Source organism: Topomyia yanbarensis, unplaced genomic scaffold, assembly GCF_030247195.1.
Source record: "Topomyia yanbarensis strain Yona2022 unplaced genomic scaffold, ASM3024719v1 HiC_scaffold_4, whole genome shotgun sequence".
NCBI lineage: Eukaryota > Metazoa > Arthropoda > Insecta > Diptera > Culicidae > Topomyia > Topomyia yanbarensis.
Genome location: NW_026683602.1, coordinates 309,959 through 334,925, shown reverse-complemented (window position 1 = coordinate 334,925; position 24,967 = coordinate 309,959). Strand labels below are relative to the sequence as shown.

Here is a 24,967-nt window from a genome sequence, read left to right as displayed (position 1 = left end):
TCCTTCCTATCTACGGTCAAACGTTCATCTCACCGTTTCAAAACACAACTTAACGTAGATTGGACCATTTCCATTTTCGTGCTAATGGAACGTTGAAAGAGGTCTGGATTTTCTAGGTTCGTGCGCAAGCTATGTTTACCCCGCTGATATTCTTCCGATGCCATTTTCGCAATAGTTGCACGATTTCTACTGTAATTAGTGCAATGTAAACAATACACATTGAACTAATGTCACCCAAAATTTCAACAGAAAATACCCGGTGAAAATAAAGGTACAGCAGTTTGACAGGAATGCAATTTGATTCCGTACACCCTTTATATTGCTTTTGGACGCGCCGTTTCATTTTAAATGACAAATGAAACTGACCGAATCTTCTGGAATGGCTGGAGTTGCTTACCGAAATAAATTGGGGGAAACGAGGCAAGATACTAGAATGTAGGACAAAATGCGCAGCTCGTAGTATTTAATAGGTTTCCTATTGAAATCTAGAACTCCGCCGGGGGGATTATTCTACTGTATCCTAAATGATGAGAATGCAAGTTTGCCACTCAAGAATTTTAGAATCAGCATTCATGGATGATTGATTTGACAACTTACCGCGACTCGATCTCCACGTAATATAATAAGTTCGTAATCCGTTTTTTTTATTTCAACCAACATTTTTCACATATAGCCTTGCTTCATCTTCATAAACACAATAAACTGAAGTACAATTTCATCATTGGCGTCAAATATCGATGCCGTATACCTATAATACCCAGATGGAACAAAACTCGGTACCCAGGCCCCATTGGGAGCAAAGTTACGGACACAGTAACGCCCTTTCGGAAAGGGGCAAACCCACTCTTCCCCAACGCGTGGAAAACTGGTGCTCTCAATAAAATACGGCTGATATTCCTTGTAGTGCTCGTTGAGAAAACTGCACATCTTGTTCTTGGAGATTTTCACGGGGTACTCGTTCCACTGGTTATTGCCTAGGGAGCTGCGCGCCATTGACAGCGATATTTGATACTCATCGGTGAAATCTACGAAAACTTCGCCCTCTCCATCCAGTATCCAGGTGGTCCGATTGAACTTCCGTACCCGAAGTCCGGAAAAGTTCGTTAAATGAAAGCCCAACTGCTGCTCGAACCGTTCGAACTGAATCTCGGTAGCCGCGCAGTATATGAAGTTGATCGATTCCAGTAGCAACAGGTTCAACAGTACCAATATCAGGTAGAACATTGTAAGTCAACTGAGGCTAAAGGTAGAATACGATGCGGGTTATATGTGTTATATGGATGCCGTTTGGTTTGGTGCAATGTGTGCCAAACTACAATAAATGGCCTAGTTTGTACTTGTAAACTGTCATCTAGATATTGATAACTCAAATAGAAACTTGGAAGTTACCCGTGACGTGACAGGCACCCATGAAACGACAAATTACGGTCAATAAAGTCACTTTAAAATCGCATGGTTCAACATGATTGATGATATTGGGTACAACAAAGTATACCACCAAGATTTAATTCATTTTTAATGACCCTATTAGAGTTATCGATATCTTGATAAACGTTTTTAGAATTCTACGTATATGATGACACGTATAAAACAAGAAACACACGTTACATCACATCTGCAGTTTAGTTCCAATGTTGGTCTGGTCACAATTAGCTGTTTCTAGGGTTAATCGAGCCTTTGAAAAATGCTTCTATGGGTAGTCTTCCAGCTCTCCTTTGAACCCTAACGATTTCGCCACCTGGGCGCCAGTTTGACGCTACCGAATGAACTTTGCTAACATTCGACGAGTTTTGGTTCGAGCCAACAACCCTGTTCTGGGTCCCCTATTATTGACTCGAATTCAAACTCATCGAAATGTCAATTGACGATAGGCTCATCCGGAATGTTCATTTGTGTTTACATTTTGTTAGCGTTGCTAATTTTATTTTGATTCCTACGCCACATCTGAGACGAGACGTGCAGATAGCAAAAAATCGAACGTTAAATGCAGCCAGGAGATACTGTCAATCCAGCCAGTCCATTTAAACTATGTGAAGCAAAAAGAGACGAACGATAGAAAGAACAGAAAAAAAGAAACCATCTATCAGCAAGTCCCAGCGCCACATCGTTTTTGCGCCTGCTGTCCGACGTCGTTACCGCTCAGTCTACTTAAACTAGGGAAAGCCCTTATGTTTGAGTAAGTAAGCTTCCGACAGCGGGTCGGCGGATCCCCAGCGGCTTTGCGCCTAGTCCTAGTGCACCTAGAACAGCGGTTCCTGAAGGGTATCGGATGGTTACCGGAGTCCGGAAGGTTCAACTGGAGCCGGAATTCTTCTTGTTTCTAATTCATATTCCGGCTCCAGTGACACAACCGATTCTAACTCCTGTTGTGCTTAACTGGGAAGTTTCCTAAAATTTAATCTGCGAAATAAAAGTTTTCTAGCAACGTTCCAGCACCCTGTTGAATTCTAACGGTTTCGCCACCAGGTCGCTAGTACGATGCTACCGAATGAAATTTGTTTACTTTCGACGAGTTTTGATTCGAGCCAACAACATCCAGCCAGTTTAACAGTCTATCACCCATTTGATGTTTCATGGATGTTAGTTTAGTCGAACTCCGCATTATATTCTATCATAGCTATGTTATCAATATCTGGATAACAGTTTACAAGCTTAAACATGACTATCATTGCAGGATGGTGTCGAGTTAACACATAAAACCCAATCGATTTCGAACTTCAGCCTCAGTTTACTTACCATGTACTACCTTTTACTGATAATTTCGCCCCTGCTGGTACTGGACTCGAACAACTTTGTGGACTTGGCCACGGAGGTTCAGTTGGAACGGTTCGAGCAGCAGGTAGGCTTCCATTTGGCAAACTTTTCCGGACTTCGGGTACGCAAATTCAATCGGACCACCTGGATACTGGATGGAGACACCGAACTCTTTGTAGACCTCAGCGATGAATACCAATTCTCGCTTACCTGGGCACATAGTTCTCTTGGTAACAACCAGTGGAACGACTATCCGATGAAGATCTCCAAGAGCCCCATGTGCGCTTTTCTTAACGGACCGTACAAAGAATACCAGCCATACTTCATAGATAACACCAATTTTCCACGCATTGGGGAAGAGCGGGTATGTCCCTTTCCGAAGGGACGTTACTGGGTGCGTAATTTGGCTCCCGCCGGAGTCTGGATACCGGAGGCGTTAGCAGGTGGATATTGGAGATTTACTGGCTCGGTATCCGATGTCAATGATGAAGTTTTAATTAAGTATCTTCTGTTCATGAGGATTAAGAGAGAGCTTGATTAAAGCTTGATTTTCCAAATAAATTGAAGTGCTGGTAGGGTATTAGGCATATTTTTTGAACAACGTTTAAATGAAGCTATATTATCTATAACCATTCTCAGAATAAAGGACCAGTATACTGTTTCTTAAACATCTATGTAATACTTGTTTAGCAGCCATGTCTTATTTTCTGCATAAATGAAAATAAATATTCTATTCTGTGCATCTATTCTCACTGCAGTAATCCAATTATCGCCGCCTTAGCGTGTCAAATTTTACAGCATCGAAAGAAAAATCTGGTTGAAATGCTATGCCTTATATTCTATTGCGCCAAAAAATTCTAACTCGGTACTCAGATCATGGAGGCCATCGCCTTAATTTGCAAAGCGAAACATTCTCATTTTTAACCCTATCAAAACGCACATGAACAGGCCCGTAGCCAGGATTTTGTTTCGGGAGAGGGGCTTTAAACTTGGTGCATAAATGTGTGATTTCTGGTGAATTGCTCAATATTACCGAACAGGTACCACAGATTTGATAATTGTTTGTGTTCAGCGATTTCTGATCAGGAAAGAATAAGGAAAGTTACTAGGGCAGGAAGTGTAGTAGCAATTTTCTTTGTTCTTCAGACAAGGCTGACAATATAAAGATAACTATGTTCGTCATTCGCTTCGCACTGGCTCGGGCAGAAGCATAAACTACACTAATTTTCGTGACCATTGTTTTGGTTTTTGGAAACAGAAATCTTCCTCAATTTTTTCTCAATTAATTGATCACACCAAACGAGCTACAAAATTGTTAAAAGTCGCTGATTGATAAAAATGATTTTTAAATTTATTTTTAAAACATTTCGGGAGAGGCTTTAGCCCCCTAGCCCCCCTCCCCCCCCCCCCCTCTAGCTACGTGCCTGCACATGAAAGAATCCAATCAGCGGTTAGAAAAAGAGCGCACTCAGCAAATAACCACGCGAAGCCAACACCTGATAATAACTAGTTCCACATCACACTTTGCATTGTCTCGAGCCGAATTTTTTGTGTAGATGAAAATAAAATCTCGGCAATCAGCAATCAGTTGAATAACTTGAAACAATTGATTGCTTGTACCCGAAAATGCATTACAATATATTTTCAAATTTATGTCTTAGTTTGGCCGCACTGCTGATTCTTTTCTGGGTGATGGATGCAGAAAGATTGTTTTAATTGTGGTAGTGTACCTAAAGTAAGTATGGCAAAATAGTAAACGTTCGTATTTCTGGAACATGTATTACAAAACTAGGCATATCTTAGCGCTTAACGAGCGCTTTTATAGTGAATTAATCGTAAATGTATTATCATGCTAGAATTGGGGTATGAATCAGTGCAATGGTTAATACACTCTTTGCAAAATCAGGAGAAATGAGGCGGTAATTAAAAGCTGGTATATTTGGTTTTTCTATGAGTCGTTACGTCCTGTTTCGATTCACTTTGTGAATGAGGCGAACTGCCTCGGTTTCCCGTACAAGCATTTCCTCAAATATTAGCACGTATCAAAATATCGGTCATCCTGCAATTATAACATGGCGACTGTCTCTTCGTGGCGGCAGACGATTTTGAGCCCAGGTGTATTCTGTGTATCCAGTTTAGCAGCCGATCACCCATTTGATGCTTCATGGGTGTTATTTTAGTCGGACTTCGCATTATACTTTATCATAACTATGTTATCAATATCTGGATAGCAGTTTACAAGCTCAAACATGACTATTACAGTCGTGGTTCGCTGGTTGGACACTTTTTAACTGGACCGCTTTGTAGTTGGACATCCGCTAGTTGGACCATTGTCCAATTAAAAAGCATCTGAATGTCAAAATGTCATGTCAAATTCACTTTGACAAGCAAAATGACAAGAGTTAGAGATGTGATCAGGTGTACTACTACTTTATACTACTAACATCCCTTTATACCAGTTTTTGACATTTGTCAGATGTTCCAACTAGCGAATCAAATTCGTTAGTTGGGCAGAGGCTGTTGCCCAACTAGCGAATCACGACTGTATTGTAATATAGTATCGACATACGCGAACCAACCAATTTTGTCCACGAAGATTCAGTTGAAATGGTTCGAGCAGCAGGTGGGCTTTCATTTAGCAAACTTTCCGGACTTCGTGTATGCAAATTCAATCGGACCACCTGGAGCATGGATGGCGAACTCTTTGGAGAACTCACCGAACACAGCTCTCTTGGTAAGAACCAGTGGAACAAGTATCCCATGAAGATCCACAAGAATACGATGTGCATTTCAATTTTCCACACGATGGACAAGAGTCCATGTCCCTTTCCGAAGGGACGTTACTACGTGCGCAACTAGGGTCCCGGCGGAGACTGGCTACCAAATGTGTTATCAGTTGGATATTGGCATTCCAAATATATTGAAGCGCTGGTCTATGCAAGCGTATTTATTTCCATATGATTTATTCTGAAACCTGTAAGATATTTTAGGTCATGTGTTTATACGGATCCGCCGAGCAGTGATCCATTTATTTGCTCGGCTTATTCAAATATAGGGGCTATCCCTAGTTTGAGTCCGATTAGACGGTTGTGAAGTCGGACAGCGTGCATATAAAGCGATGGGGCCCATATTATTGGCTCGAATCAAAACTCGTCGAAATGTCAATTGACGATAGGTTCATCCGGAGTGTTCATTTGTGTTTACATTATGCTAGCGTTGCCAATTTTATTTTGTGTCCACCACCCAATGTGGCTATGCCACATCGCTTTTGCGCGTGCTGTCTGACTTCGCTACCGCTCAGTCGGATTTAAACGAGGGATAGCCCCTATGTTTGAGTAAGCCGGGCAAACGAGTGGATCACAGGTTCCCTTGCTTCCGACGGCGGGTCGTTGGCCACCTCGCGCGGCGGATCCTCAGCGGCTTTGCGCCGCTTTGGTTCCTAGGCCTCGGTTATGCGGCTAAGCCGCATCGAAATGGTACCCCTTAAACATTCTAACTAGAATCGTCACCGTTGTGTCAACGGAGCCGGAATACGAATTAGAACCAGCCAGCATTCCAGCACCCCGTTGAATTCTAACGATTTCTCCACCTGGGCGCCAGGTTGGCGATATGAAATGAACTTTGTTTACTTTCGACAAGTTTTGATTCGAACCAACAACATCCAGCCAAGCGATGTGGTGGGAGCCACACCGGGTGGTGGAATCAAAATAAAGTTGGCAACGCTAGCAAAATGTAAACACAAATCTCGACAAACATATGATTACGGCCTAAAAGCCAACTGTCAAAATCCACTTTGAATGGAAATTCCAGACAAACCGTTACTAGTCCAACACAGTTCACAACAGTTTATGAAAGAGAAAACTTTTCTCTTTCGTTTACTATCAACATTTGTGATTGGAGTGTAACGGTTTGTTCGGAATTTCCATTAAAAGTGGCTTTTGATAGTTGGCTTTTAGGCCGTAATCAAATGATTGTCGAGAAATGAACGGCTGGATGTTGTTGGCTCGAATCAAAACTTGTCGAAAGTAAACAAAGTTCATTTCATACCGTCAACCTGGCGCCCAGGTGGTGAAATCGTTAGAATTCAACAGGGTGCTGGAGCGTTGCCAAAAGATTTTTATTTCCAGATCAAATTTTACTAAACTTCCCAGTTTAACTCAGCCGACTTAGCCGCATAACCGAGGCCTAGGAACCGAAACGGCGCAAAGCCGCTGAGGATCCGCCGGGCCAGGTGGCCACCGACCCGCCGTCGGAAGCAAGGGAACCTGTGATCCACTCGTTTGCCCGGCTTACTCAAACATAGGGGCTATCCCTAGTTTAAGTCCGACTGAGCGGTAGCGAAGTCGGACAGCACGCGCAAAAGCGATGTGGTGTAGCCACATTGGGTGGTGGACACAAAATAAAATTGGCAACGCTAGCAAAATGTAAACACAAATGAACACTCCGGATGAACCTATCGTCAATAGAAAATAGAGTTACTATATTAAGAGTTAGGTGCACACAAAAGCCGGCAAACTGGCAGCTCTTATTTCAGGAAAAAACACTGGCATCCCATGTAAATGTTCAAGATCTAGGTCATAATTTCATTGTCCTAAGTAAGAACTTTACGTGCACGAATAGAAAAACTAATTCGAAGATCTGATTATATGATTTCATACTTGTGGGAATATCCCTAATAAAAAATCTTATACACGAACTTTAATCCATATAGTGCAACGATTCCATATATTGTTTAGATGATACCCTGAACAGGTCGTTAGGCTCTTGAATCATAAGATGTTTATTAGGGATCTCTTGTTGTTACAGAAAATTTTTTTTGGTTCTTTTCGTTTCTCTACTCTCGATAACACAAGATAAGAGTAAAATAGTTATGACCATAATCACAATACCTTTTCCATATAAATGTGTGTCTCCGCCTAACTATGAATATAGTAACTATAATAGAAAATCCTCCCGATTTTCCCACCGACTAAATCGGCTTGCGTCGGCACAATCGGCCGACTATGCCGTCAATTAATCGGTCGATTGTTGCACCGACTCTTATGGACTTATCCAGCTGCGTTAGTATTGTGCCGTTTTGACGTTTAAATTGGGAGGAAAACAAATCATTTGCACTGTGAATTGGGAGGAAAACAAACCGCTTGTAGGCTTAAGGGGAGGGCGGTAGTATAAAAATGCGAGATCTCAGTGTGTGTATTTTAAACGTCAGATATCTCAATGGGGGTTTAACATGGACGTCTGCCGACGCGACAACCGATTAAATATGAACGACGAAATCTATTGAAATCGGTTTATTTCAACCAATTAAATCTATCGATTAGTTGGTAGTTTAAAACTGGAATCAGATTCACATAGATTAAATCTGGCGATTAATATGGTGACGAAAATTGTTCACCGATGAAACCCAACTTAGTAGGTTAATTAATCTGTCTACCTCGAAGCACCCTATTTCGTCGGTCGACTGGGAAATTTATGAACTGTCAAATTTTCTATGGGGCAGTCAATGTTGGATAGCGTAAGGTCGGTTCCAGGAAATAGTGCTAGGCGAATGCCGCTACGCGAAGCTTTAAGAGTTGTGTGAAGATCGTTATAATGAAGAAATTGTGCAGCGTTATGATCGTGTTGAATGGTTTCATTTAGTAGGTGTGCAGGTTATTGAAGATATCGCTAACGTCAGCTGGATTTGCCAATTCTACAAGACCGCATTTATCCCCCAACCAGTACTGCCAACCAAACGTCCGAACAACATCGAAATCCGCCAAAGGGTAGCTTAACTCCATCGGTGGATCCAAGACCACAGTTGTATCTACTCGAAGTGGAGCATGTGGAACTCGAATCTGGGCGAAAAGTTCGAAATAATGAGCTTCCTTGAACAAAGGTACAAGGTTCTTAAGGATTACGGTAACGAATCATCGCCATTGAAGTTGAAGATTCCGGATTAGAACGCCTCGTGTAAGCTCGAAGAAAACCCAGCTCTGGATGTCGTCCATCAAATTCGATATCTTCCAACTATTCGTTCCAAGCAGCATGATGTGCGTGCTCATTTATGTAGTCAGATGCAGTTGGCATAAGAGCAACATCGCTAGAGGAGTTGGTTGCAGACATGCGTTGCACTGTCTATCACGGAATTGATCGTCTACAAATCCTAGACCAATGTTCATTGCTTCAACGAATTCCGGTATACGGAGTGAATACTGTAACTTGTTCTGTTCCGCTTGCTTAGCTGCAACCCGACATCCAACCGTCGTTTCCAGTGAAATTTGGTGGTAGCTTCTTGCTATAGACACCGTATCGACCGCAGATAAATCCTAGACAAGCGTTCATTGCATTGGGGTTGATTGCGCACCTGTTGCTGTTTCTAAAGATTCTTCTGTAAGGAATATGGAAAACGTCGATCAGCTGGGGTTATCCGATAGAAGACATGGAGTTCAAAACGTTGTTGACGTGGACGGCGTTATTTCCGAAAGGGCGAGCTTTTGTAGATGTTACATATACGAGATTGTCACTTCTATCCATCCGGTCACAGCCGATATAGCCCACTCGACGTGTTTCGCGACAGCGAGATCTTAGAGTCGATGGAAGTTAGTGGAGTTAGATCTTGACGTAGCAGAACACCGCCGATGAAGAAACGTAGTGGACACATGTTCGTAATCTATCCGCGGCCAGTCATCGGTTTCGGAGCCCAGAAGCTCTCGGTGAAACGAGTTCTACTCGAGTGTACTCCCTAATTCGCCACAACGGAGCCGCACTCACATCTACATACTCATTTCGAAGCTATGGATCCTGTTAGAACTCCATAAGAATGTTCATAGTGTACCGAAAGTCACCCGAGTGCAAGGAATAAGTGGACGAAGATAATGGAAAGCCACCCACTGTTACGTTGCGTCTTCCTAAACGAGAATGAAGCTGCGCGGTATCCAGCTATCGAAACCATTCCAAATCATCAACGAAGTCCTACATCGCTACTGCAATTCTCAAAGCCACATACTAATCAGTCCGAAGAGAGTCTAGCGGCTCAAGAGAGATAGAGCATCGCCGCAGCCTCCTCTTCCATACTCTCGTTTAATCGCTATCAACCGCCCGTTTACCTACACGATGGTTGATTCTTTCGGACCATTAATGGTTCTGATTTGGACGACAACAGGAAAAACGGTGGGAGCTCCCCGCCACCTGTATAACTACTCGCGCCATTCATCTGCAGATCGGTTACACACTGATTATCGACTCTTGCGTCATGGTCATTAGGGTCATCTAGAACGATAGCGGCCTCAACGAAGAAGTAATCGAACAACTCGATTTAGAAAAAAAAACTGGCTAACGAATTTAGCTTTAGTCGCACCCAGTGGACAAATCCGCCGATACAACTTCATAGGGAGAGCATGGTAAAGGTTTATCCTTAGCGTGAAACTAAATTTGACCAAGCTGCAACCCAGCAGATTTAATACCGACGGTGCACTACAGAACACCTTGATTGAAATGGGAAACATCATCGTCAACTCACGACCACTGACGGCCATACTCGTTAGTCTCGACAAATTTCCTGTGTTAGCGCCACATCATTTCAAGCTAGCGTCAGCAAACGGCTTGAGGTCTGGGGCTCAGTGCGATGACAACCCTGGATACAGGAAGACCTATTGAGCTCAGAATATGGCAAGCCTGTATCGGAAGCAATGGGCTCGTTATTATCACTTATATAACTAATCGCTGCGACGTCGTAGTAGTTCCAAAGTTTAATCGAAACAGGGACATTGCAATGCAAAGAGCTCACAATGGGCTGGGGTTCGTAGCACTACAGTATGGACAGCATCTGGTGGAATCTACGACCGTTCAGCGGTATCGTTAGTGGTTCTTGACGTAGATATTGGAGTGAATGAGGGTTGCTGGAAGAGCCTTCGCGCATTGCGTGCGTTACTGATTACGTTCCGTCGCGACGCGTCGCCAGTTACGACATAATTCATCCCACTCATCTTAAACGATTGTCTGCAATGCGAAGGGCGCAATCAACACGAAGGACTGTGATTCCCTTCACGACCTTCCAGCATTCGATCTGTGCAGAATTCTAGTTCAACAATTCACGGTATTCAATAAAAGTGATATTTGATGTTGTTCGCATAAGGCTACGCGTTACCTTTTGCGTTCTGTATCCAAGTGGTGCGAACCAAACTTGTACTGGAATTCGTAAATTTTGGCGAGATCGGAACCCGCCCTAGGAGATTTCACGGAATCGAACAGCCCTCACAACATCTGGTCCAATGGTCACAGCGACCAGTAGAACATTGAAGTCGCACAAAATGTGTGCTCTAAATTGGGTTTGTTGTTTTAAACGGTATCGGTAACACGATAATCATTACAAGTCATATTATGTACAGCGGTTACAGTTGCATTCAATTCAACGACAACACGGTTACCGTTCTGTGGAGGATATGTTCAGTTCATATACCTATTAATTCTACTTAGGTTAACCTATCAATATCTTGATAACAGTTTACAAGCACAAACTAGACTATTATTTTAGTATGGCATCAAATAAAACCACAATCGAATCCGAAGCTCGACATCAGTTTGCTTACAATGTTCTGCCTGGCATTGGTCCTTTTAAACCTGCTACTGGTACTAGAATCGAACAACTGCTTTACCACGGAGGTTCAGTTTGAGCGATTCGAGCAGCAGTTAGGTTTTCATTTAACAAACTTTTCCGGACTTCGGGTACGCAAATTCAATCGGACCACCTGGATACTGGACGGGGATGGCGAAATCTTTGTAGACTTAACCGATGAATACCAAGCAGCGGTGTCAGTGGCGTACAGCGCCCTTGGCAATAACCAGTGGAACGAGTATCCAATGAAGGTCTCCAAAAGCAAGTTCTGCAGTTTTATTAACGGAGCATACAAGGAATACCAGCCGTACTTCATCTACAGCACCAATTTACCATCCGTTGGGGTAGATTGGTTATGTCCCGTTCCGAAGGGTCGCTATTGGGTGCGAAACTTTGCCCCAGATGGAGACTGGATTCCAAGTAGTGTTCCATCTGGTTATTGGAGGTTTACGGGTGTGCTATCTAATGCCAATGATGAAATTTTAATTAAGTATATTTTCTTCATGAGGATTAAGACAGGATATTTGTGAAGAATGTTGGTTCAAATATATAAAAGGGTTGATATCTACGAGCGTATTTCATTTCACGTAGAGTTTGAGTTTATGGTAAGTTTTTCAAATTTGTTATCCAAGGACTTCGCTGTGATCTTGGCCATAGTCCAGCTTCAAACGATCTTGGTGTAAAAATAGCGAACAGTCTAGAGCATCTGAATTCAACCGGCGACAGAGGAAGGATTTTAAAAGGTTAGAGTTAACCGAAGTCCCATCTATGGTACTTTGATCGAAGCGTCTCATATGAGCCTGACTTTCGCGGATTTCTTAGGATCCAGTATAACTCCTAGTTGAAGATATCACATAAACTGTCCAGCATAGGTTGCTCTGTGGGCATAGCCTCCTCGTACTCTGCTATTTGTACATTCACTCGCTGTTTCAATTATGAGTCTAGTGCTTGTAAACGGCGAACTGTCATTGGATAGCTGTTGGGGAAGCATAGATCATTCACTTTCCATAGCAGGCGAGTTTCAAACCCAAAGTCCGACGACGGGTTGTCTCCTGCATTATTTTTCTAGCCCGCCTGTCATCGTTTCATTTGAGACTCTCGCTAGAAACAGTAACGCCAGCCCTTTCAATCATGAAACATGAACCTCCTCGGAGCTGTTCATTCAGGATCGGAAATGGCGTCAACGATTGGCAAGCGCCTTTTGTACTGGTTGGCCGCTCCAGCAACTGTAGATGCTATAGCCTAGTCGACATTTCGCGGCAATCGGCTCATTGCTTCCTTCTTCGTGCAATATCCCGCAATGTCTGCTTCGGAAGAAGTAGATGTCTTACTGTGCGGGATTTAATCGGTTTTCGTCGTACAGCACCCTCAACCTCGAACTTCACATGCTGGGATTTATACTCTTTTTTTGTCATATTTCCAGAGCACTGTAAGGCAAAGGACTCCGCTGCCCCGTTTACGCTTTGGCCAATACGACTAGCAGAATCTTTGACGGATGAAGCTTTGCAAGACTGCTTTCCGTGGTTGTTCAGATCCTGCAAAGCCCTTTCCGCTGCGCTTGCTACAGGCCTTTTCCGGTACAGTTGTGATTCGCTGGTTGGTCACTTTTTAACTGGGCCGCGTTTTAGTTGGACCTCCGATAGTTGGACCATTGTCCACCAAAAAAAGCATCTGAATGTCAAAATCTCATGTCAAATTTACTTTGACAATCTATCTTTCAATCTTTTATACTACTAACGTCTTCTTTGGAGTGTTTTTTACATTTGTCAGTCGGTCCAACTAACAAATCAAATTCGGTAGTTGGACAGAGACTGTGGCCCAACCAGCGAACCACGACTGTACTTTATTGTCCATCATAGAGAACGCTCCTGTTGATATTAGTTCCGATGAATGTGTCTGAACGAAGGTCTTGTCATTCGGCCTCTGCTTATCTAACTTAGGCAATTTACCGAAACATGACAGCTCGAAGGTTACTTCGCTTGCCGCGTTGACCAGCTCGGACATAAAATCTTCGAAAGTTGTTAGAGTAATCGTTGTAAGCTGCCCTTTGCAGACAGCCCACACAAGCCTTAGATTTCGGATGGCCGACCTGCTTTGAGGTGGTCCACGAGATCCTGTACCGCTAGCCCAAGCTTCATAAATGTTTCTAGCCGATCGTGCTACCGATGATGGTAGCTGTCGAATCTTGGTAATTCGGGCCGACCATAAAATATTTGCAAGTTTTTAACGACGACTTGTCCTACTCCGGTAGGAAGTAGTAGTCGGCTTCGTGTGCCGATTCAAGCGCGTGACCCGTCAGTGCTCGTTGTAAGCGGATAAGATGTTCCACGTCCGTGTATCCGCAAGCAGTCGTTAATTGCTAGAAACTACTGATGAATATCACCCAGTGTCCGGGGTGGTCGCTAAGCATGGGCAGCTCTTTACCGATTACCTGATGAGCTGCGATTATTTAATGTTGATGTTTTACTTTTTGCCTTTCTCATATAAAGAAAGGCTATGCAATCACTGTAAAAATCGACTTTTTAACCGAGGCCCGGAGGGCCGAGTATCATACACCATTCGATTCAGTTCGTCGAAATCGGCAAATGTCTGTGTGTGTGTGTATGTATGTGTGTGTGTGTGTGTGTGTGTGTGTGTGTGTGTGTGTGTCATTTAAACTCACACAATTTTCTCAGAGATGGCTGAACCGATTTTCGCAAACTTAGTTTCATCTGAAAGGTATAACGCTCCCATAAGCTGCTATTGAATTTTTAGTTGATCCGACTTCCGGTTCCGGAGTTACGGGTTGAAGAGTACGGTCACACAGCAAATTCCCATATAAACTGGTACCACCATAATGTTCAAATGATGTAAAACATATTAAAATTGATGTAACATTACTCTAGTTTGCGGGTCTGGATCACTAATGATCAATCAAAGCAGCTTTGACCACATTGGCCACCTATGACGGTTCATGACGCCCTCGGGGAACCCGCCAAGTTCCTAAGCTAATATCACACCCATTCCACAACGAATTCTCTACCGATTTTTACGAACTTAATTTCAAATGAAAGATACAGTAATGCCATTGACTGCTGCTGAATTTCATTCGGTTCTGACTCTTGCTTCCGGAGTTACAGGGGTGTTAGTAAGGATACACTGGAATTTCCCATATAAATCGGTACAATCGTAATACCTCAGAGGCTAAAAACTATTGAAATGGTCACCAAATTACTTCTAATCGTAGATCTAGATCACTGATTGCCAATCAAACATTCTTTGAATATATTGTCCACTATCGACGATTCCGGAATTCCGGGCATATTCCACAATTAAAGTCACATCGGTTCATCGGTGATGACTGAGCCGTTTTTCTCAAACCAAGTCTCAAATGGAAGGCAGAATATGCAGTTGCGTATTGCGTCGCCGCCCCCCCCCCCCCCCCCCGTCTTGCCCTTACACCTCCCTCCTTCATCACTCCCCTCCCCTTGGACCACCCTCACGCCCAGATTTCCTTCATCCACCCCGTATACCGAAATAAGATGAAGGATTTCTGACGCATCCTCCACACCCACTCTACTAAACCCCCATTCCCTACACGTTCAAACGCATTCCACCAACCTTTGCAAATTATAATCACATGAAGATAACATTGAACTCATGCTTATTAAGCTAATTAAATATTATTCTTATATAGAAAGGTTATGCAATTGCTCCAAAAACCGACTTTCTAACCTCATATAACATTCGACTCAGTTCGCCGAGATCGCAAAATATCTGTGTGTATGTATGTGTGTATGTGTATGTGTGTATGTATGTGTGTGTATGTGCGGATTTGTTAACAAAATGTCCACATCGGTTACTCGGAGATGGCTGAACCGATTTTTACAAACTAAGATTCAAATGAAAGGTATAATATTCCCATAGGTTGCTATTGAATTTCATTTTCAACCGACATCTTGTTCCGAATTACGAGTTGAAGAGTATGGTTACAAAACAAAATTTGTTGATTTTTCCAAATCGGTTTCTCGGAATTTTCTGAACCGATTTTGACAAACTTAATTTTAAATGAAAGGTCCATCAGCTGCTGTTGAATTTTGTGTGGATCCGAGTTCTGGTTCCTGAATTACAGGGTGATACGTACGATCACGCAGCAAATCCCGATTCTAACGAATTCTGCGATGAATGTAAAAAGGTGATTTTTTTCCAAAATGTAAACACAACTGTTGAATTTGTAGATCTAGGTCCCCAACAGTCATTCAAAGTCTCTTTGGCCACACTGGCCACCATCGACGGATCCGGAAGCATCCAAAGTCAGAATAACGGTTATATTGGTTTCTCGAAAATGGCTAGATTTGCTCAACTTAGTCTCAAATGAAAGGTGTTGCGTCCCCAGAAACTGATATTAAATTCCATCTCCATCCGACTTCCAGCACCGGAGTTACGGGTTGTGGAGGTCGATCACATAGAAAACTCCGATTCAAACCGATACCGCGATGAATGCAAAAAGGTGCTCTTATATATACTTACCAAGTGTAATAAGAATGAAAGACATTTCCATAATGTTATATTGTACGAACCAGCTATTAAATCATAGTTTGGAGAAATGAGAAAGGCACAATTGCACCTCTAGGTGGATTAAAACAGGTTTTAAATGTATAATTACTTAAATCTATGGATTTTGTAATTTTAAAATTCTTGAATTTAAAATTTTTTTAATCCTTATATTTTAGATTTTTTTAAATTTTCATTGTTCAAGTAATAAATTTTTAATTTATTCATCAATTTTTAAAATTTTTGAATCTCTAAATCTTTAAACTTTAAAATTTTTAGGTTTGAAATTTTCAAATCTCGATAAACATATGATTACGGCGCAAAAGCCAACTGTCAAAATTCACTTTGAGTGGGAATTTCAGACAAACTGTTACTCGCCAATCGCATATGTGGAGAGCAAACAAAAGAGAAAAGTTTTCTCTTTAATGAAAGACATTTTAACAATTTTAACATTTCTCGACAAACATATGATTACGGCGTAAAAGCCAACTGTCAAAATTCTCTTTGAAAAGAGAAATCGGACAAACCGTCACCGGTCGCACACAATTCGCAGTTAATGTCCGATTTCTCTTTTCAAAGAGAATTTTGACAGTTGGCTTTTACGCCGTAATCATATGTTTGTCGAGAAATGTTAAAATTTTCTATTCCTAATTTTTTTTATATTCTTGAATATTCCAAATGTTTAATGAGTAAAGTTTGGAATTTTAGATTGTTATTTGTTTTGAAGCTTAAGTACATATTTGAATATTCCAAATACTTTCTTTTTCTTTTTGATTTTTATTGACATTTACATAAGCACAACGAAATCTCAGTTTTGTAGGCATAAATTTTCTTAATAAATAAAATTCTGAGACAGTTCGCTTACTGACTAGCATACTGGACGGTATGCTTATGATATCTTTGTGCTCTATCACACATTTCCATTGTAAGCAGTACAGCATTGTTAACATAACGCTTTCTTATAATTAAGCCCACAAAGCGAATAAGTTCCATAAGCTGGTGGTATCAGTAATACTCAAATAAAAAAAAGCGTGTTGGAATACATGTAGAAAGTATTTTTAGTGCTACTTCCTTTAACCATACCATAACTTAGTTAATCTTTAATTGTCATAGGTAATAATTTTTTTATTAAAAATTCCTGTTTTTATTGAAAACCCACTAACCGAACCAAAACAAATTCTCAAACACTACTCACCATATTGTATGGTACGAGTTGACATACTTAGACAGTGTAACGCATGCTGAACATAAACCGGCAACCCTATGCCTGCGCACTCATGCTGAGTGCACCCCACAATCTTTGCATCCGCCATTAACACATCCTTTTTCAGCATCCAACAATCAATCATGCAGAAGCACAGCCAGCTGGGTGGTCCCTTTCCCGGTAGCGCTTAAGATTTCACACATAATAATGCTTTACAAAATAGTAGATCTCGGATGCGGAAACAGAGCATATGTACGATGTGAGTTTCCTTGAACTAACAGCGCAAGTATTCGCTAAAAGGTATACCAATTATGGTCACAATAAATCGCAATAATCAGAAGCTGACCGAACGTTCTTCGGAAAGCACGTATTAATCACCCAAAATTCATTTTCACACAAAACACCTTCACAAAAGCAATTGTTTAAAACACTAATTTTCTCAGAAGCAACAACTACTACTAAAGCTGGAGTCCGCTTCGTGTATAATATTCCAGAGAAAGGGCTTCTATGTCATTCCCATTTTTGGACATGACCACACACATCACTACTAATTTCACATCAACTGTTTCATTTATAGTGGGTTCTACGGATTGAATCCGCAAATCTTCAAAAGGAGACCTACAAGAGTACAAGCTCTTTCCATATTCCAATGAACACCACCAGTAGCCCTTAGCTGGAATGCACTTCCTTTAAAAACTAAAAATAAACTGACATTTATTACTTTTAAGTAACTTGGCGAGATCTGCCGCAGGCGAGGCAGGTTATCTTAAACCAGAACTTGTTTATGTGTATTTAATATTAGTCCTTCCATTCGTTGAAAAACGTAGTTGTTTTTACTTGACCTCAACAACAGTTTCAATCGCTAGGTTCTCGTTAAAATTACAAATAACAAATGTGTTTTTATCATCTATACCCACGACATAGATGATAAAAACCTGTTTTAATCCACCTAGCGGTGCAATTGTGCCTTTCTCATTTCTCTAAACTATGGCACGGAGGCTTTTTATGTTCAACATAATCGTGGAAATGTCCATTACATTCTTAGTACACTTTGCACTTATACACAATGGCATGCCAGCCACGAACTTGATGAGCTACGTGTCGACGGTGAAACACTTGAAACAAAAAAATATCATACTCCATTAGCCTAATCAGCATTAGATCAATGTTATCTGCTTGCTAACTCATTTTGTCATGCGGGGCTGGGTATGTGAAGAGGGCGAAAGTCCCATGAACGAACGACTCCCCAGCTTAAATTGGTATGCTTTGTGATATAGTGGTGGTTTAAAGATGATGGGGTTGAAAGGGAGGGGTATGAGGGCTGGATGGGGTGGTGGTCTGAGGGGTGATTTAAGGAGATTTTTAAAGGAGGGGCGCGAACAGTAGAGGGGGGGTGTAACCCCTCTCCGTAAACCATCAACTACGCCCCTGTTAAAATCCAGAAACCCTAAACGAGTCGAAAAAAAAATTTGGCCGGGATTAGGTTGACGTTTTTCAGAGTGATTGCATAACCTTTCTATATGAGAAAGGCAAAAATGTGCCAAAATCCAAAAAAGTGAATCGTAGTCAAGTTTTTTTTTCGAGTTTGCATCAAATCTCGACGTTTCATGCACCTTGAACACATTTAGCATCAAAAATAAAAATTCTATTTTTAATTTTTCCTATAGTTTATATGAGAAATTTCTGTGTGGCCGCACTCTGAAACCCGTAATTCCGGAACCAGAATTCCGATCGATCCAAAATTCAATAGCAGCCGATGGGAAGGTTGCACCTTTCATTTGAGACTAAGTTTGGGCAAATCGGTCCAGCCATCTCTGAGAAAAATGAGTGACATTATTTGACACATACGCACATACATACACACACACATACACACACACACATACATACATACACACACATACAGACTTTTTCCGATCTCGACGAACTGAGTCGAATGGGATATGACACTCGGCCCTCCGGGCCGGGATTAGGTTGACGTTTTTCAGAGTGATTGCATAACCTTTCTATATGAGAAAGGCAAAAATACAAGCCTCGACTTTCGCAAATAGACCCTAAGGGCCGATTTCTTCACCCTCGCTTAGCGCGTAAGCCTGGTTTAAACGTACTGGTGAACCTGGTTTAAAAGTTAAGCGAGAGCAAAGAAATCGGCCCTAAGAGATATCAGTAAAAAATACCAATCCTACACGGTTAAATAAAACAACCTGCAGCATAAGTTCTTTTAACTTACTTTTGAGTTGTGCGTCGCTTTCGCAATTATTAGTGTTGTCAAAAACAAAACGAGAGCTTCGACTCAGTCGAGGTCTTCCGTGGAGGAAGATACTTTTGAGTTGTTTGGGGTATACTCAAAATTAGGTAAATTCAACTTAAATTTGAGTATAAAAAACCTATCAATGAGTTGTGATTTTTGCAGTGGTTAAATGGAAACTACCTTCAACACGGTTTACCTAATTTTAAGTTCCCCCACGATACCACGAGATTGAGTCAAAGGAACTCAATTTTAGGTAGTTTTTCGTTTCCGTGTAGAAAGAAGCTGCGTTTCATTTTTATTTTGCCATTTACATGCCGTAGACGGACGAAATCAAAATTTCTTCGCCAACCTGCCTTAAAAATATATGGGAACAGAATGAAGATTTACATGCCATCAATTGACAATTCAATTCGCTCATTTTCCCTTCTTATTCTCACCTCACCTCACTAACAGCGTATAGACACTCAATCAGCTGTTCAGTAGATTGTTTATTAAATAATTTTGTTGAACGTTATCAGCGGAGTTCTTGTGGGTTTCAAAAATTCAGTAATAGAACACCGCCCCAAAAGAATATTAAACACATGAAACAATATCATGCCGACATCGATAGAAGATTTACCAGAAGAGGTAACATTGAATAAATGTATTAGTTGTGACATGCAGATAAATTGAACCGTTTTAACGTAGATGCTGCTAAAAATATTCTCCCACCTGGAGCTGGATGATCGCAAAACCGCGGGAACGGTTTGCCGTCGGTGGTCCACACTAGCACTCCGCTGCACGGATCTTCAGCTAGAGGTGGATTTTCGTGGACCCGATGGCGAGGACGTGTACCACCGCGTTCTACTGGCAAGTTCGCGACCTTACAAACACTTGGTTTTCTATTTCGGTTACGATTACGCAAAATGTGAACTCTTGCTTCACATTTTGGCCAGATTTGCTTCGACCGTGGACACACTGAAACTGCTGCCGAACAATTTCGTTCCGGTTGAAATCGAATTCCTAGCCAAAATAGTGGCACTCTGTCCGAATTTAAAGCGTCTGCACGTTGACGCATGTACGTTTCAGAACCAGTCCGATGTCGAAGTAAAAATTCCGCCGATGAACCATTTGTCCGACTTGTACCTGGAAAACAATCTGCTGGATTTACGAGAATTTGACTTTCGAGATGTGACACCGAACATCACAGGTTTGCATCTACAAATTGGCTACTACTCACAACGTCCTCAGCAATTTTTGCAGCATATTGGGCCTCGTCTAAAAGAATTAGAGGTTTGGTTTCTCACTGAGGATCATTTTCCCAGCGTTTGCGGAATGAACTTCCCGCTGCTAGAAAAAGTCAACTTTTACTGCGTTGATTCCAGTTTCGATGACTGCCATACGATCGAACAGTTGGCGAGGTTCTTCCAACAATGCAGCAAACTAAAAGAAGCAACCCTGCGATGCAATGTCAACGAACTTGTGCTGGGAAGTATGTCACAGCTTTGTGCGAATCTACAGAGTCTGTGCCTCAGTATCGAGGAACTGTCCGAGGAATGTTTTCTATATCTTAGCGAACTGCGTAGTTTGAAGGTTGGTAACTGAAATCGTTCATTTAAAAAAAAAAAAATTTATCGTTTATCTAGCGACTCAGAATAGAGGACGCAAGGATCCATGCTCCCGATCCGAACTTTTGTCGTCCTTTCAAGAAGCTGGTGATGCTTACACTTTACTCGGTTCAGATCGATGATCCAAGCAAATTCAATAGGTTTGCATGCATTTCGTTTCCCGTGCTTGCCACGCTGGAACTTTTGCACGTTTGCTGTGGTATGAATCAGGCGACAATGTTCAAATTTCACAGCATCATTTGCTCCAGTCTGCTGTATCTGGAACGGTTGGTTTTACACGAATCGGTAAGGTCATATAATTTGTAGGATCGTTTCGTTTTCTTCTAATACTACATTGATTAGGAAAAATTCCTGGATCTGGATCTGTTCTTTTACTTTGCCACCCTCACTAAGCTGCGCGAGTTAAGGCTAAAATTTCGTGGTCTGACTGACTACATCTGTCCGTATGACACGAATCTAGTTTTCGTTCGGAATTTAATACTCGATGTTGTACTGGTAGGTTAAGATTATTTGCGTGTAAATGTGACCAAATTCTCATTACATTCAAACAGATAAACGACGCCTGTCTGCTCAAGCTGCTGGAACTTTTGCCGGAGGTGAAACGGCTGCAGCTTTCCAGCGTGAACGGTTGCTCGGCGGATGGAATCCGGGCGGCCAGGGAGCGGCTGCCACTGTGTGATATTAGTGTTAAGCGAAGAGTGCGCATCGAAGAGCGTTTGTGTTAGCAAACAGCTGTGCCGTTTTTTATTCTGGTCTTTACGAAGTTCTGCGAACGCTTACAGGATGTTGAATTAATTTGGAATACATTTTAGTTAAAAAATGAACTACCTCAGCTAACGTGAGTTTTCTTGTCCCCGTGCTAACGATTGAGAAAATTGGGGAAAAAAGGCGCAATCGTCCAATGCGAGTTGTGGTCGGAGGTTGGTTTTCTTGGTTTTGGAATGGCAATAACTATCACTTGCCTCCGTGCGTTGAGTTATCGAATACAACCAAGTCCGACGAATTTTTCAACAAGTTCAATTTGATTCCAGACCTCGAGTGTTTCGTTCGCGAAATGAAAAGAGAGACTGACGTCTCAAATTTCATTGTTTTTGGGGGGAAGGGGAGGAGTTGCTTCTCTAATCTTCCGGTCATCACATCGCATGCTTTGGTATACTTAGTATGTATAACAAACATGAAGATGTGACACAAGGTGCCAAGAGCGGGCTAAAATCCTGTCAATCCTATTTCTCATTGGATTGTCTGCTCTAAATATATCACCAGGGGACCATTCATAAATGATGTTGGATATTGACAATAGGGAAGAGCGTCACGTAACGAGATAAAAAAAACTAAAATGAATTTTAGACATATCAGCGGATCAGGGATAAAAAACGTACAACATTGTTTATGAATGGCCCCCAAACAAACAAAGAATATTCCATAACGAATATCACGTAACATCGGTGACAGAGCATTGGGATCAAGGCCAAGTCCCTCCTGGGTCGTGCAAAACTGAGAAGCAACATCAATTTGGGCACAGATAGCAGACTTCCATTTATTTTCATTTTGTTTTGTTTTGTCTTTTCATTTGTTTCTCCTGCTACGATGTGTGCGGGAGAGCGGGACGGCCAAGGGAACGGAAAACCAGTGGCCCAAACAGATCAGGAACAGGAGGGAGGACTGCGAACAGGGAAACCGACAACAGAGGAGAAATCGTTTTATTTTTTTATAGCTACGATACTAATCACAATCGTTTCAGCAAACCAAAATCTATACGGACTAGCACATACGAACAGTTAGGCTTTGTAGGTTCTCATCTTGAGAAATGACAATGACACTGTACGAGATGGCGCTGGGCCTGTGGCCTTCGACTGGCATGGTCCATTCTCATTGATTCGGAAGTCTTCTTGGCTGGTTGGTAGATATGTGCTCCTACTTGCAAGTTGATCAATTCGCTTGGGTGGGGGACATGTGGATCCTACTAGTTGTCGACTCTTTTGATCGTGAGTATGAGGCTAGTTCAGGAAAGGAGTGCAGGACTGGCACCTAAGAGATAGTTAATTATTCAGGACTTGTTCTTATGATTACTAAACTCGACCAAGCACACCGGCTCTCAGAAATGATAAGCAACCCTTTCGGGTCGGTGTGGTCTATTCGAGTCGAACCAGGCGGACATTCGGTTTATGGTTAATAGTGGATAAATATTTCTTATGCCTTTATTGGCAGAGATTCTTTTTGCGAAATCCTAAAATACCTTCACTGGTATAGCTACTCAGGATAATAATAATAGAAAAATTAAGGGTTTGCCTGGTCCATAATGTAATGAATATGTATATTGACTAGAACAGGGATAATCGAGTTATGTTATAAGATAGAGAAGAAACAGCACAGTTGATGGAAAAGTATTCGCGAGTAAGGACTAATACTGCTAGTATGTTTACCGTTTCAGTTAATAGTCGATTGATCTGCTTCGGACCTAGCAGACAAAAAGGAGATTAGGAAGAGACAGAAGCGGATTCAATGCAAAACGGCGTTACACGCTCTGAACTTGCGTCAAATAGTTTGTATGTATGTATGAAATTCGCGGACATCACGGCTGACTGCGATCTCTAATTTACTTAACAGTCGATTGATCCGCTTCTGACCTAGGGGACCCATGAGGAGATCAGGAAGAAAATAGAAGCGGAATCAATGCGAAGTTTTAATTGCATCACTGACGACTTAGCACGCGTTGTTAGGAGCAGGATACATTGGACCAGACAAAATAGAGAACGTTACGTTAAGCTGCAGTCCCATCTGCCCGATAAAAAAAAAAAAAAAAAAAAACTAATCAATTATTTTGCTTTTCTTGTCTCGTTTCAGCAAACCAAAATCTCTTTACTATATTTTCATTTTCTGTCTCCAATGTATCTGAAACTTGTGGGACTGGTTAACAGCCGGCGCCTGCTTGTGGAAGAAACTGGTGTGCTATACGGACTAGCACATACGAACAGTTAGGCTTTGTAGGTCCTCATCTTGACAGAGTCTAGATGGGCGGATGAACGTCTGCCAGGGTGTGGGCTGAGAAATGACAATGACAAGTTCAATTTGATTCCAGACCTCGGGTGTTTCGTTCGCGAAATGAAAAGAGAGACTGACGTCTCAAATTTCATTGTTTTTATTTTCATTTCTATAAAGGTACGCTACAATAGCGTAACCCTATTTTGGGAATAATTTTGTGCTGTACTAAATTATACCCGTTATTGGGTACACGACAATGGTTGGTAGTCAGGCCCCTGCTAGGCAGCCATTTTGTGCTAGCCAACATCTGCCTTTGTTAAAATCAAAACCCAATGATATTGCACGGGCGATATGGGCCTAGAAGCGGCTAGGCCCATCATATGTTGGCTACTGTCAAAGTCTGTATATCTCCATAGCGGATGACAGGAGTGACACCCCCTTGTTGGTAGTCCTTTTCGCTGCAACGAGATCAGATATCGACCTAAAGGCTAGTTTACAGTTCGGAAAACGTGTCACGGGATTTGGGTCCTTGTGTATTGTAAATGGAGCTCGGGATTTCAAATCCCGTGACGGGAATTGAGTCTACACAAAAATGACAGTTTTCCTGAACTGTAAACCCAACCGCGGGAAACATCACGGGATTTTAAAACTCTCCACACAGAAAGCCGGCCGGGAACAATTCAACATAAATTGTTTCCGACGGGGAAAATAGTATTTTTAGAAGGTTTGCAATTTGCTGCAAGTTGGATACTGTTTGTATTTTTAAGAAGCAGCAGAGTTTTTGGTTTGACAGTTTGGAGAGATCTCGGCGGGAAATTTTCCCTGATCAAATCCCGACGCAAATCCCGTGCGAAATCCCGTGATCCATTTCCCGAACTGTAAACTAGCCTTAAGAGACGACAACAGGCTTCTTGCTCTTCTTAATTTTATCTACCAGGCCCTGTCGTAATTCCAAATACAACAAGCATCCATCGTTGCCAGATTCCATTTGCATGTTTTTCACAATTGCTGAAAATTATTGTACCTCAAATATCGAACCT

The 24,967-nt window shown here is 41.8% G+C and overlaps 4 protein-coding genes across 4 annotated transcripts; 3 read left to right on the top strand and 1 right to left on the bottom strand.

The window, feature by feature from the left end:
* Nucleotides 1-663: 663 nt before the first annotated feature.
* On the bottom strand, nucleotides 664-1,224 carry LOC131695396 (uncharacterized). Its single transcript, XM_058983880.1, has one exon. The coding sequence runs from the start codon at nucleotides 1,222-1,224 to the stop codon at nucleotides 664-666; it is 561 nt and encodes a 186-aa protein (XP_058839863.1).
* Nucleotides 1,225-2,737: 1,513 nt separating this feature from the next.
* Nucleotides 2,738-3,295, top strand: LOC131695395 (uncharacterized). Its single transcript, XM_058983879.1, has one exon. It carries the CDS (start codon nucleotides 2,738-2,740, stop codon nucleotides 3,293-3,295), a length of 558 nt encoding a protein of 185 aa, XP_058839862.1.
* Nucleotides 3,296-11,325: 8,030 nt separating this feature from the next.
* LOC131695393 (uncharacterized) lies at nucleotides 11,326-11,880 on the top strand. The gene has a single exon (XM_058983878.1). The coding sequence runs from the start codon at nucleotides 11,326-11,328 to the stop codon at nucleotides 11,878-11,880; it is 555 nt and encodes a 184-aa protein (XP_058839861.1).
* Nucleotides 11,881-19,797: 7,917 nt separating this feature from the next.
* Nucleotides 19,798-21,769, top strand: LOC131695471 (uncharacterized). The gene is made up of 5 exons (XM_058983989.1): nucleotides 19,798-19,965; nucleotides 20,026-20,910; nucleotides 20,964-21,230; nucleotides 21,288-21,440; nucleotides 21,497-21,769. Exons 1-5 carry the CDS (start codon nucleotides 19,933-19,935, stop codon nucleotides 21,668-21,670), a joined length of 1,512 nt encoding a protein of 503 aa, XP_058839972.1. The 5' UTR covers nucleotides 19,798-19,932; the 3' UTR covers nucleotides 21,671-21,769.
* Nucleotides 21,770-24,967: the final 3,198 nt, after the last annotated feature.